The 13,187-nt window shown below is 42.3% G+C and overlaps 6 protein-coding genes across 6 annotated transcripts; 2 read left to right on the forward strand and 4 right to left on the reverse strand.

Moving 5' to 3' along the window:
• Positions 1-29: 29 nt before the first annotated feature.
• LOC108104089 (polycomb protein esc) lies at positions 30-1,963 on the reverse strand. The gene is made up of 3 exons (XM_017209984.2): positions 1,526-1,963; positions 1,278-1,467; positions 30-1,178 (listed from the first exon to the last, which is right to left on the reverse strand). Exons 1-3 carry the CDS (start codon positions 1,822-1,824, stop codon positions 279-281), a joined length of 1,389 nt encoding a protein of 462 aa, XP_017065473.1. The 5' UTR covers positions 1,825-1,963; the 3' UTR covers positions 30-278.
• A 14-nt stretch (positions 1,964-1,977) lies between these two features.
• LOC108104091 (augmin complex subunit dgt2) lies at positions 1,978-2,876 on the reverse strand. Its single transcript, XM_017209987.2, has 2 exons — positions 2,557-2,876; positions 1,978-2,499 (listed from the first exon to the last, which is right to left on the reverse strand). The coding sequence occupies exons 1-2, from the start codon at positions 2,786-2,788 to the stop codon at positions 2,036-2,038; spliced, it is 696 nt and encodes a 231-aa protein (XP_017065476.1). The 5' UTR covers positions 2,789-2,876; the 3' UTR covers positions 1,978-2,035.
• A 57-nt stretch (positions 2,877-2,933) lies between these two features.
• On the forward strand, positions 2,934-4,129 carry LOC108104090 (mitochondrial cardiolipin hydrolase). Its single transcript, XM_017209985.2, has one exon. The coding sequence runs from the start codon at positions 2,996-2,998 to the stop codon at positions 3,731-3,733; it is 738 nt and encodes a 245-aa protein (XP_017065474.1). The 5' UTR covers positions 2,934-2,995; the 3' UTR covers positions 3,734-4,129.
• LOC108104092 lies at positions 3,929-4,758 on the reverse strand. Its single transcript, XM_017209988.2, has 2 exons — positions 4,500-4,758; positions 3,929-4,445 (listed from the first exon to the last, which is right to left on the reverse strand). Exons 1-2 carry the CDS (start codon positions 4,512-4,514, stop codon positions 4,197-4,199), a joined length of 264 nt encoding a protein of 87 aa, XP_017065477.1. The 5' UTR covers positions 4,515-4,758; the 3' UTR covers positions 3,929-4,196.
• A 58-nt stretch (positions 4,759-4,816) lies between these two features.
• LOC108104086 (U4/U6.U5 tri-snRNP-associated protein 1) lies at positions 4,817-8,582 on the forward strand. Its single transcript, XM_017209982.2, has 6 exons — positions 4,817-5,159; positions 5,461-6,473; positions 6,534-7,081; positions 7,139-7,903; positions 7,966-8,191; positions 8,256-8,582. The coding sequence occupies exons 1-6, from the start codon at positions 4,910-4,912 to the stop codon at positions 8,409-8,411; spliced, it is 2,958 nt and encodes a 985-aa protein (XP_017065471.2). The 5' UTR covers positions 4,817-4,909; the 3' UTR covers positions 8,412-8,582.
• Positions 8,536-11,214, reverse strand: LOC108104088 (protein-glucosylgalactosylhydroxylysine glucosidase). The gene is made up of 5 exons (XM_017209983.2): positions 11,078-11,214; positions 10,562-10,938; positions 9,242-10,448; positions 8,687-9,183; positions 8,536-8,626 (listed from the first exon to the last, which is right to left on the reverse strand). The coding sequence occupies exons 1-5, from the start codon at positions 11,167-11,169 to the stop codon at positions 8,577-8,579; spliced, it is 2,223 nt and encodes a 740-aa protein (XP_017065472.2). The 5' UTR covers positions 11,170-11,214; the 3' UTR covers positions 8,536-8,576.
• Between the last annotated feature and the right edge of the window lie 1,973 nt (positions 11,215-13,187).

The following is a 13,187-nucleotide window of genomic DNA, read 5'->3' on the forward strand; positions in this document are numbered from 1 at the left end:
CGTTTCAAAAACCATTTACAGACTTTAAAGATATTTCTTTTTGCTTTAATAAATTAAAGAGAAATGGCTTTAACATATTGTCAAATGTTAAAATAAATAAATAATTCATTATAGCTATTGTTTTATGTATACCACAAGGAGGTAAAATTATATATAATATAAAATACATATTTTAAAGTGAATTCTCAAAACTCAAGATCTGCGTCATATTTTAAGATTTCTAATTTCTAATTCCTCTCAAAGGTAACCGTACTATGTTATGATAGCTGATAAGTATTCTAATTGACTCGATCCCATCTCCACACAGTGCTGTCATCACAAACGCAAACCAAAATGGAACCATCTTTAGAGAATGAAGTCTGCCGGATGGTGGAGGTGCTCTTGGGGTGAACAAGCTGGCTGCATTTGGTCAAATTCGGATCGTTGCAGTCCAATTCCCAGACGAATGTGGTACCCTGTTGGTTTCCTAAAGCCAAAATCTTTTGCCAGGCGTTAAATGCGAAGCGCACAAACCAAATTTCGCACATCTTATAGTCGAAGTGATGCAGAACAGTGGTAGCCGATTCCTGGGGCTTGATCTCATGCCAAGGAGCTGAAAGTTTACCTGGCTTCCAGCAAACAATTGAATTTTCGCAGGACTTAGAGAAGACAAAGTCTCCGAACCACTGAACGCAATCCACATAGTTTCTGTGTATATCTCTTGTAGAGAAGTCAGGAAAGTGCTCTTTGATGGTGGGAAATGGAGACGTGTTTTTGTTGGGGCTAAACCCAGAGCTCAGCTCGATGGCTTCTTTTATATCCGGTTTGTCCAGGCGCCACAGCTTTAGAGAGTGATCCATTCCACTGGACATTATGCGATCTCCGCGCAAATCAAAGTCAACGGACAAAACCTCATCACGATGTCCTTCGACACCACCAAACACAGCTACACACACGTCTGACTGGATGTTCCAAAGCCGAAGCGAATGGTCCTTACTGCCGGACAGAAGTAACTGAGGCCTAACCGGATGAAACTTGAGCTCATTGACCGCATGCCCGTGTCCAATGTAGTTTTTGCTGCATTGGTGCTTTACGGGATTAAAAATGCGAATGACGCCGCGGTATCCAGCGGCGGCCAATACAGGATCTCCAGACACAGAGTCGTAGGACCAAGCGCAAGTGTAGAAACTTTCATCGGTCTAAAAAAGGTTCGTTATTCAATTTTTCTAAAATAAAATCTTTTGGATTTCCAAATCATGGCATCGCAATTTAAAATGTAAAAATTACTGAACACCTACATCTGGATCTGCGTATACTTGTAGCAGTCGGATGCCTTCGCAGGCATCACCGCCGTTGTTCCTCTCGCACTCGTATATGGACACCCGATCCTTGCCAACGGTGGCGAAGACCTGAGGCTGACTTCTGTCCAGAAACGGATTGAACTGAACCCCAAAGATCTGATGGTTGTGGTCTTCCCTGACATGGGAACTGCAATGCGCCAGAGGGTTAAATCTATGCAGATGTTGATACTCCACGGGAATCACACCTGTACTTGTATAGCGGTTGAACCATTTTTGGAGCTTTGACCCTGCGGCATAGGCGGTTTAATTTCCGTGTGTTTGGTGATTTGCTCCTTGTGGTGGTTGTAGTCGTGCTAAATAAACTGGCGGAGTCGTCTCGATCAACGGAATTTACTTCGTGCTCATCTTCCGGTTCCAAAAGGTTGCCGGCATTTGAGGAACTATTGCTCTGGACAGCCTCTTGTGGAGATTGCGCTACGGATTCTTCTTCCGCGAGGGGCTCATCCCTCAGGGTAGTCATCTCACAAGGATTAGTTTCTGTCATTGTTGATCGAGCCCGCTGACTTTCAAAGCTTATTTTGTTTACTTTACCAATTCTTTTCTGTAAATTATTTTCCACCAGAGTGACCTTACTGAAATAATACCATGTAACGAAGGCGTTGCCATCCTGCACACAGAACCTAGAGAAACAACCCTGTTTGACTAACAATTCTAATATATTTAAATCAAAATTTCATAGTTTTAATTTTCTTAATCTACTTCTTGGCGGCGAGCAGCTTGTCTAGGTGCGCCTCTACCTCCTTGTGTGCCTTGACGCTGTTTTCTGTGCGGGAAGCGGCCTCATGAACAATGAAACAACGCAGGAGTTCCGCTTTTGTCTGAACGAGCTGCGCCTGCGCCTGTTGCAATTTCAGTTCGTTGGCCAACTGGGAGCCCAATTTCAGTTCGGCCGTTTCTTTGAGAAGGGTGCACTTGCGCCTCAAAAGCGACACCAGTTTCTCCAGTCCACTGCGATGCTCTTCTTCCAAGCGTAGGATCTCCTTTTGGTCGTCACTCAAGTCCGGCTCCTGGCCAAAGGCAACTGGGAACTCATCGTGCATTCGGTCGCTTAATTCGGCAATGGGCTGCAAAGTGGAACGTAATTGGGCGAATAGTTTTGAGCGCACCGTCTTGCGATCCGTATAGCTTAAGGGCGGAAAAGTGTTGGCACTCTGCAGGCCTTTGGGATAGATTACCAGTAATCATGGTATTTAAGAAAGGTTAAGAAACTTTTTACCTAGCACTTGATTCTGGCTACCGCCTTCGATATCTCCTAGTCGCGCATAGCTCCCAAAGGAAATCAATTTGAGGACTCTTTTGATATCCGGGCTCTGATCTGGCCCCAAATCCATGCGACGCAGCTCATCCAGCACCAATTTCAGTTTAAGCACCTTCTTCAATTCTGTATCACGGGCCTCCCGCAGATCTTCAGATTCTCCGGGTAAGAGCGTGGTGGATGGATCATCCATTTGAGAGCTATAATGCTTAAACTATCTAGAAATTGATTGTTTAATTCGAATGAACAAGCGCATGGCCGCGATATGGCAACGACAATAAAACAAGTGTGACCGCATTATAATATAGGGATAATGTTTTTGAAGATATTATTCAGCTTTTTATGGTCACTCTTATATAGTTTAAAGCGCAGCGCTAGGACTAGGAACTTTTGAAACGAAATGCTGAATTTTCGATTCATTATGGAACATATTCGAAACCATCCTATTGTATCAACTATCAGTATTTTTGTTGGCATGGGCTTGGTATCCGAGGTGATTTGGAAGACGGTTGAGTACTTTCGGGATAAGCGGGAGAAAGCTAGCCGCGTGCACGAAGTGCTCATCTTCAATGAACTGGGCGAAATTTGTGCATCGCACCACCTGCGTGAATGCTATCCAAAAACGTTAGAGTTTCACTGCCAGAACAAATATTGCACAACGAAGAATACGGGAAAGATAGTAGAGCAGTTTGACCGTGCGGTGTATTCTATAGACTTGGCCATTTACACCTTTACTTCGATGACTATATCGGAAGCTTTAAAGCGGGCTTTACATCGTGGCGTAAACATCCGGATCATAAGTGACGGAGAAATGGTCTACTCCTGCGGATCACAGATCATTGTCCTGAGTGAACTTGGAATACCGGTGCGCGTACCCACCACCACGCATATAATGCACAACAAGTACTGCGTAATTGATGGAGCAGAGCGCGTAGAAGAGATCCGACAGGCCAAGAAGCGCAAATGGATGCGTCCATGCCACAGTATCGCGATCACTGGCTCCGTCAACTGGACGCGTCAAGGCTTCGGAGGTAACTGGGAGAACTGCGTCATCACAGCGGACGAGAAGATATCGAGTATGTTACAGGCAGAATTCGACCGCATGTGGAGGGCCTTTGCGAAGTCTGAGACCAAATAGGAATCCAATGTTTGTTAATAGTTTAGCAAACTAATAATTTTTTATACAACTATCAAGCAGTTCCACAAAATTTGATAACTCTGAGGGAGACAGTACTTTATTGCGTACATCGTGCATCTTTTTTAGTTAACCATTTTATCACTTTGATTAATAATTAAGAACTTGATATAAGCGTTACTAAAAATGTAGTTTGAATTAAGTTTTTCATTGTATTTCGAATTGTTATTCTTTTTTTTTTAATATAAGTATGGAGAAACAAGTGAAACCGGAGATTAATACACTAATTTTTTATCTTTATAGCTGTCTAACAATGAATTCCTGACTTTGAGTTAAATATTAATTTGTTATCATTATTATTGAATATTAAAAGATTGGCATGACCAAAAATTAACCTAATAAATATACGTTTACACTTCAGACTGATTTCATAGGTTTTCTAAAACTATAACTATAAGTTTATAAATTATTTGTCTTGTTTCAATTTTTCAATTCGACGTAAGAATGTCTCCATTAAGCCATTGAGTCTTTCAATTTCGGCTCGGATCTCCTGATATTCAAGGTAGGACACTCCCGATTTTAACAATATTTCCTGTTTGAGACTGAGCACGCGGGCCACTTCCCCTTGCTTGCGATGCAGGGCATTCAATTTAAGCGAAACTGCCGAATCCTTCGGAGACTTTGACTTCTTGGAGGTCTTCGATTTCTTTGCTTTCTGCGAATTACAAGTTAGTATAGGTTTAATTAAATAATTCTTTATTTAACTTACTTGTGTTATTTCCATTGTTTATGCTGAGATCTCCGCGTGCTTGTTTGTTTTTAAGTGCGTTCTGAATGGTTAAATAGCAAGAAGAAGATTAATGGCGGAATAATATTTGACTCCCTTTTTCTTATATTTTTTCACTTTATTTGAAACTTATCACTGAAACTTATCACTTATCACTGAACTATAAAATAAAATATATACAAATAATTACGTTAAACTTTCATTTAATATTAACATAACAAAACTGTTGTTTGAACCCTTTTGACGTTCATGGTTGTGAATTGCAGATTTCGAGAGCGGTATTTTGTAATCTACTTTAGTATTTTCTAGTAGTACTTTTCTGTTTGTGGTCACACCGGCGTCGTTTATTGCTTTTTTTGTAAAATTTTCTCTAATTTTTTATAAAAGAAAAAATGGGTTCATCGTCGTCAGGAAAGAAGCACAAGAAAGACAAAAAGAACCGTCATCGGTCGCGTTCTACAGAGCGCCATCGTCGAACAACGGAAGATGAGGATGCGACCCTAGATCTGACAGACGATTCCTCGTCGCGTCACAGACACCACAAGCACAAAAAGCACAAGGAGCATCGCCATAAGCATCACAAACACAAAGAACGCGAACGGCCTAGTGAGGTCATCTCTCTGGAGGAGTCGGACTCTGATAGTAAGTGTTTGCCCGGTATTCACTTAAGTGCAGGCCAGGCTCAAGGGTGATTGCCGGGGTCGGCGGATCCGGCGGAAAAGCGATTATCTGATTAACCGACCGCCAATAGTCCGGCAATTGCCTTGGTCCTGCACTTTTCTATTTCTTAACGTACTAAACTCGTTGTTGCGTTTCTCTACGTTTCCCCCTTTTTTTCAGGTGGTCCACTGCTGGAGCAGATTGTGAGTGGGCGAGCAGATTTGGTTGAAGCGAATGTCCTTCTGGTAATCAGACAGTTCTAACCGGAGTTCCCTATTTGCAGGTTCCGATTGTGTGGAGGTTCCGGTACAGGACCAATCCAAGGTGAGGGATGCCAGGGAAACCTCTACTCGTGAGCGAGAGTGTGGACGTGATCGTGAAATACTGAGGGAAAAGGAGCGGGAACGGGATCGAGAACGTGATCGGGAGCGCGAGCGGGAACGTGAACGGGAACGTGAGCGGGAACGAGAAAGGGAACGTGAGCGGGAACGTGAACGGGAACGGGAACGTGAGCGGGAACGCGAAAGGGAGAAGGAGCGTGAAAGGGAGCGGGAAAAAGAGCGCCTCAGGGAGCGGGAGGAACGCGAACGGGAACGAGAGAAGGAGCGCATCAAGGAGCGCGAAAAGGAGCGCCTAAAAGAACGTGAAAAGGATCGAGAACGCGAACGGGAGCTTTCAGCTCCTCCACCGCCACAAATCTCCAGGCATGCTGAATATGAATCCCGGAGAGAGCGCGAGATCGAGCGAGAACGTGATGTCCGCAAGCGTTCTGGCAGGGAACGCGAACGGGAACGCAATCGGGAACGCTCCCGATCCCAGTCACCCCCGCCGTCATCGCGCAAACCAGCTGCCAAAGAACGCGAGGCCTCACGATCCTTTTCGCCCATACCGGAAAACGGAGCCGGCGATGTCCTGTCCATTACGGAGACAAATAAGCTTCGTGCAAAGCTGGGCCTAAAACCACTCGAAATGGACAGTGGTCCAAGCAAGGTAGCGCCGCCTGCAGGAAGCGCTAGACAAGCCGAGAGTAAAAAACCCTCTGGTGAAGCTGATCTTTCCTCGTACAAGGATGAGTGGGGCGAGTTTCTGCATAAGCCGGCCGACAACCTGAAGGAAAAAAAACAGGCAGAAAAACTGCGCGACAAGCTCAAGCAACGAAAGGAGAAGCGCTTTTTGGAGGAGCGTCTGGCTCGCATTAAGACACTGGGAGAGTCTGACGAGGAAACGGACAATGTATCCAGTTGGGTGGACAAGAATAAGCGGGTGGTAAACGAACGTGAGGAAGCCAAGCGTAAGGTAATTACTTCTGCTCTATTTTATATAATTGCATTGTAATCGACATTCTGAATCCATTAGGCAAAAGAGTTGGAAGAACTGGATGAAGCTTTTGGTGTATCGGATATGCTAGAAAAAGAGAAAACCAAGGCTCGTCAACGGGCTTATAGTGACAGCAACTTAAAAGGATTGCGAGTGGATCACGATATGGATGATTTCGGAGAAGGGCGCACAGTTATCCTAACACTCAAAGATCAAGATGTACTAAACGAAGAGGATGGCGATACTCTAGTCAATGTCAACATGGTCGACGAAGAGCGCTACAAGAAAAATGTGGCGAACAAGAAGCAAAATCCGCTCAGTTATGGCTACGATGTGTACGAAGAGCAATACGATGAATTGGGTAATCCCATCGAGCGTTCGGTGCTGGAGAAGTATGATGATGAGATCGAGGGTCAGCCAAAAAAGCGAAAGAACTTCGTGATTGGTGAGAATATGGATGAGGAGCGTGAGCATAGACGAAAGCTCCTTGAGATTAAAACCAAATTAGCCGGCAAGCGTTTGGAAACATTGGAGGATACCAATCTGCAGTTAGCATCGGATATTTACAGTACAGAGGAGCTAGCCAAGTATGTTCATACTCTCTTAATGAATTGTTTCATTTTAAAATTCTGTCTTATTTGCAGATTCAAGAAACCAAAGAAAAAGGTGAAGAAACTTCGCCAAAAACTAAAGGCCGAGGATCTTGAGCCTTTGGTGGAGGCGGGAACGTCTGGTTCTTCTAATTTTGGTAGTCGCGGAGGACGTTATCGTGATAACGAAGATGATGATATGGCAAATATTAAAACTGAAATTAAGGTGGAAGCAGAGGACGACGATTTGGAACGCGTTCTAGCTAAGGCTCGCAAGCTAAAGCAAAAAGAAAATATCATTAAGAAGCCCTTGCCCGCTGATTTCGAAAGTATTCAGCGGGAGATCAAACCCGAGCCCGTTGAGGACAACAGTTCAGGTGTGGTTCTTACCGGCGTGGATGGCAACATTGTGTTGAATGCCACAGCAGAGTTTTGCCGCACTCTGGGTGACATTCCCACCTACGGAATGGCTGGCAACCGTAACGAGGACTCCAATGATATGATGGACTTTGATAAGACCGATCAACCTGAGGAGCATATGGACACCCATAACGATGAGCCTGCCTTGAGTCACGGAACCTGGAACTCAGTAAATCCCGATGAAGTTATGCAGCCCGCTGATTTGGATAATCTTGGAGAAGATCTGGAGGACCGTGCCATTTTAGACGAGGAACCCGATGTGGGAGCAGGTGTAGCGAATGCTTTGCGGCTGGCTCTCTCAAAGGGATATCTAGAAAAGGAGGAAAAGAATCGCCCTAGCAATACGAAAATGGCCCATCTGCAGGCCAAGAACTATTCCATTGAGGATAAAGCTGCTGGGTAATAGTATATATAACCTAAAGACGTATACTCATATTAATTGACTATCTTGGTGTTTTCAGTGAGGACGACAAGGTTGGCCGGCGCGATCGGTTCCACTTTGGGCCAATTACGGACTTCAAGGACAAAGAGACTTTCAAGCCCAATGTCAAATTGGATTATATCGATGATAATGGCCGCATATTAAACCTCAAAGAGGCTTTCCGGTATTTGTCACATAAGTTCCACGGCAAGGGACCGGGCAAAAATAAGATTGAGAAGCGTCTGAAGAAAATGGAGCAAGATGGGGTGAGATCACTATTTAATAAGACATTTTTGAATACAATTAGTTACTAAATTTCATTTCTTGCAGTTGATGAAGACTATGAGCTCGACTGATACACCTTTGGGAACTCTAACCATGTTGCAGCAAAAGCAAAAGGAGACCAAAACCGCCTATGTGGTGCTTAGTGGCAACAACAAAAACGCACCAGGTGTCAGCGGCTCCTCGATAGCCAAATTTAAGTAGAAAAGGAAGGAGGACATTCAAGCGATTCAATTACTAATATAACCATAACCAAATGCAATAGATACTTCCTAATTCGGATACTAAATACTTAAGTTTAGAATTCCCACGTATGCAACCGGTCCAATTATCTAATTCTCTTCATATTTATTCAAATACATTTTGGATTTATCTCAATAAGCTGATTTTAATTGGAGGATCTTCATTTCGATGAGTTACTAAATGAAAAAAAGTTAGCTAAAGAAAAATAATTATAAAATATGAAAAAGTATACTTACAGTTAAAGGCTTTGCCAAGCAAAGTTCTTTTCTGGCCTTGAACCATCTGGAAACCTTTCTCTGCCTTCCTGTCTTCAAACACAATCAAGGAAGATCGATTTCTGAAGGTGAAGGTACACTCAGCCATCCCATATGGAAAAGATTTGACAGTGATTTCATCCACATTTGGTGGGGTCATAGTTATATCAAAAAAGAGCAAGAATTCGTCATTGTCAGTTCTGCCAAAATCTAGACCGCCATAGCCGAAGATCAAGGCTTGAAGGAAGCCACCAATGCCGGTAAGAAAGTTCGCTGATCCCTCGTAGCCAACTGGAGTCTCACTCCACACCTTAAACTCGGGTCGAACATAGCTTTTGTAACCGCGCTCGAAATACTCATTGGCCTTCTTAATCTGAAAGAGTCTCATATAATTCGCAGCGAACATGGACCAGGTCATGGCAGGACCCGATTCTCGGGTTACGTTTTCGTAAAACTTAAGGTCATTGGAGTGTGTTGTGCTATAAGGAGAAACAAGTTGGATTGTTTAATATATAACTCATGAATTTGAATCGTCACCTGGTATCGAATCTTAACGGATATCCGAGAAGAATTGTATCCGCCTGCTTGACTATGGTGTTTGGGATATAACCCTGGTACTCGGGATGATAGTCCAACTCCTCATCTCGTAGAATCACCAACCGATCGCTAACCTCGCGCCATTTCGCAATGAGTTCGGTGCTGGTATTACTACAATTCTTGCCCAACCATTCTGCAAAATTAAGAGCAATTTTGGATACGGCATTCGTGTAGACATTATCATTCACGTTTGGATGATCCTCATCAGGTCCCATTACGTTTAGTAAATGGCAGGCATTTTGGGAGTCATCGCAGGTGGCACGGCTAACCAGAAATTCAGCAACTTCAGCGGCTATGGGCCAAGCTGTATCACATGCCCACTCATCATCGTGTGATTGGGCGTAAAACCTTTGTAGGGCAAAGGTTATATCTGGTGATATATGAATCTCCTGCTGCGACACTTCGGGGCAACAGGGATTGGTGACCTCTGTCCCAGTGTAGGCACTCTCCCAGGGAAACCTAGCTCCCTTGTAGCCAGTCACATTCGCATTATATTTTGCTGCATCCAATTTTCTTTTACGATAGTCCAGCACCTCTTTTCCATATTCCAGGCCAAAAAGACTGACTATCGGTAACATCCAGATCTCCGTATCCCAGAAGTTGTGTCCCTGATAATCCGCCTCCAGATTTCCACGGCCCAAACCAGTTGGACTCAACCCGTAGAAGGGTTCGTTTTTCTGGTTTGTTTTCATTGACGGTAGAGAGCTAACCAAATAGAAGATACCAGCGTTAACAATCTGCGAGAGCTCCAGAGCATCACCTGTTATTTCAATAGAGAATTCATTGTCCCAGAAGCTGTTCCACGATTCGGTGTGTTTCTGGAGAAGATTACTAGAGCTTAAACTTAGCACATCTTCGAGTTCCTTTCGTGCAACAGTCTCTTCTCTATCTATGGCTATGATAATTCTATGACTGAACTGATCTTGCCAGGTTGGCCACTGCAGTTGTAGGGGCTCCTCCAAAGATTCACTAAATAGGACAAAGATCTCCTGGGGATCTGGTTGGAACTTTTCAAACTCAACCACCTTTGTTCGACCCCGAAGTGTGCGATAATCTCCAGTAGAGGAGCTGCCATTTTTCACAACGACAAAGTCAAAGGCATCGCTAGAGTTGCCGGGATAGTGGGTAAGTTTCAGGAACTTTGGAGCTATAAAATAAAATTTAAATAAAACTTAGATACTATTTTATAAAAACTTAAATAAGATTCTTTTAATAAGAATAAATATTTAATATAAAAATATATTTTCATTGATTACTTACAGTTGGCTCTTGAAGTTCTGCTGGGAAGTCTCTTAGCTACGACTTCATAAACCAAGGCACGATTGTAGAACTTGTGAGGATAGGTTCTCTGCTCTACTGAAATCCCCAGGGTTCTATAGGTTGTGAGGACTCGGAAGTAGCCATCTTGTAGATCCATTTCGTAGCTGGTTCCATTTACATCAACATCATGACTAGATGCACAACCAAAGCGATCACAAACTTCTGTGCTGACATTTAGCCAATTGGGTATCCGAGCTCGTTTACTGTTTCCGCCAGCTCCGTTGTAGACTCCATTCATAAATATGGAATCTCCAAAGACAGTATAGCCTAGGTGCCCATTGCCCAAAGTTGGCATAAAATTTAAGTCCGAGGGAAGGCTTTAATGTAAGATTTAAGATAAATATTAAGAGTAGTTACATATTCTTATTTATTTTACTTTATTTTAAAACTTTTTAGTTTTTCAAACACTAAAATGTAATTCACAGAAACTGTTTTGTTTGCTTTTGTTAAGCTGACCTGTGAGTCTTCAGAAGATACGTTTCCGGCGTTTCGGCCAAGCAACTTTGGAAAAGTGCAATACTAGCGATCAGCAAAATAGTTTTCAGCATATTTTCGCGATGTACTCAGCTGCAAGGTCCGAAGTATACTGATTTCCCTATTTTCACTTAAGACAATTACAAGTCTCTTAAATGTGATAAGAACGCTATAATAAGATTTATTCTCTGCGGGGAGAAATGGGGTTTTGCTCACTTTTCCTATTATCAGTGCCCTCGGTGATTTCCCTATAGTCTGAAGTACCTTCTTATCAGCTCATAAATTGCTATAGCAATTTATTTCTATATGTGTTGAATTAATTATTACAAAAAGTGATTTGCTATCTAATTGATTAACTTTATTATTAAGAAGTTTAAAAAGTACCTTGAACAGGAAGAGTTTACTTTAGTTTTTCATTTTGTTTTCTTTCATTTATTTTAATAAATTGAAATGTACTTTTGATGATAAACCTTCTTTTGCTACAGCTAACTTATTAACCATACCTATGAGTAAGGATGTGATTGGAAAATGATCATAAAATATGGCTAAAACGTTGGCTAGGATAGAAGGTAGCTATGTACGTTTTTTTATCCTCAAAGTCGATAATATTGTCCCATGTCCAAAGGCTATTGGAATTCTTTCCCAAGCACTTGAAAACAATAAAAAAAAATAAGACCCGAGGAGAGTAATACACACAAGTGCCTCAGTTTTTATTACATCGCACTTAGAGATCTGAATGGGCAGACAAGAAATCGACTTGGATGGGCCAAGATTATCAGGAGGGAGATTAGGCCTGACCCAAAGAGAAGATGTGCGACGGCTGCTGAATGGTGGCACAATCATGGGAAATCTTCTAATGTAAGAGAAAAACTCAAATGTAAAATAAGAATAAAAGTCATTAAAGATTGACTACTGTTGTCAGGTGGCTGAGGCCAGATCTTTGTGGCTTGGGTGGCCCTAGACTACATTCTTTGCACAATTTTTTCTGATTTTTTTTTATGATATTTTCATAATTCCTAGTTACAGGCTAATTATGGTCTTTGTTGTCGACTCTAATTACCTGGGAGTCAACGTCTGCCCTTTCCCACATCGGATGTTGGCTATAGCTCTCTGCTGAGCTTTACATATGTTTGGATAGGCCTCCTCCTCCTCCTACCTGATCATCCGAAATATTCAACGCCATCTTAGTATCTGACAACGAAGCGTAACCGGGCTAAGAACCGACTGGCTATAACCGATATGCGTTCGTGACTGGAACCCCATTTTGATGGCTCTGTTACCCCTTCACCATACTATATATCTGTATTAGTACACTACAAATAATTGGATTTTTAGAATTAAAACTTAGGATTTATTAAAATATTTTCTAAAACTTATATGATAATAAAAACTGTAAATGAAAATATAAAAATTTTCATTAGTGTAGTCTATTTCTGTAGCTTTATCTGAATCTTACCGGACTATAGTTCTATAGTATCTCCAAGACTCCAAAGTTCGGTTCAGCTGAGCTCGGGCACTAATTTTAATGGCGTTACGCCGCGATAGGTTTTCTGCTCAAGATCCATAAAGAAATGCTCAGGTGTTCGTTTCCCCAGGTTGGTCGGTTCGGCCTGGAAGACTCTTCTACGGTTGTGGTTTGGGTTTTGGTTTAAGTTGGCACGAGATCCCCATCGTCGAGTATGTGGGTCTCCTCAGTGATTTACCCTTTTCCACTGACTATCATCCCCCGCCACATACTATCTGTAGTTACTACATATGTATATGGTACTTTTTCAAGAAGTCAAAGTCGGTGCTATATCTCGATTTTGGAGCTTGCCGAAGCGTAACTGAAATATTAAAACAATTTTTTCCGTTTTTTTTTTTTATTTTGTGTTTTTGGCTTAGTTTTTGTTTTGGCTTTTGTTATTGTCGGCCATTTTTGCTGGCGGTTTTAGTTTGGTTTGGCGTCAGATTTTTGTTTTCTTTCTTCTTGTTTTATTTGACGTTTTTTTGTTGTTCTGTTTTTTTTTCCTTTTTTTTTGTTTTTGCCAACCTGTTGGCCGAAAAGTCGCGTCAGAAATTTACGCAACGAAGCGTTGCCAATGAGTTTCCG

This window comes from Drosophila eugracilis, unplaced genomic scaffold (genome assembly GCF_018153835.1).
Source record: "Drosophila eugracilis isolate 14026-0451.02 unplaced genomic scaffold, ASM1815383v1 contig_445, whole genome shotgun sequence".
NCBI classification, from domain to species: Eukaryota; Metazoa; Arthropoda; class Insecta; order Diptera; family Drosophilidae; genus Drosophila; species Drosophila eugracilis.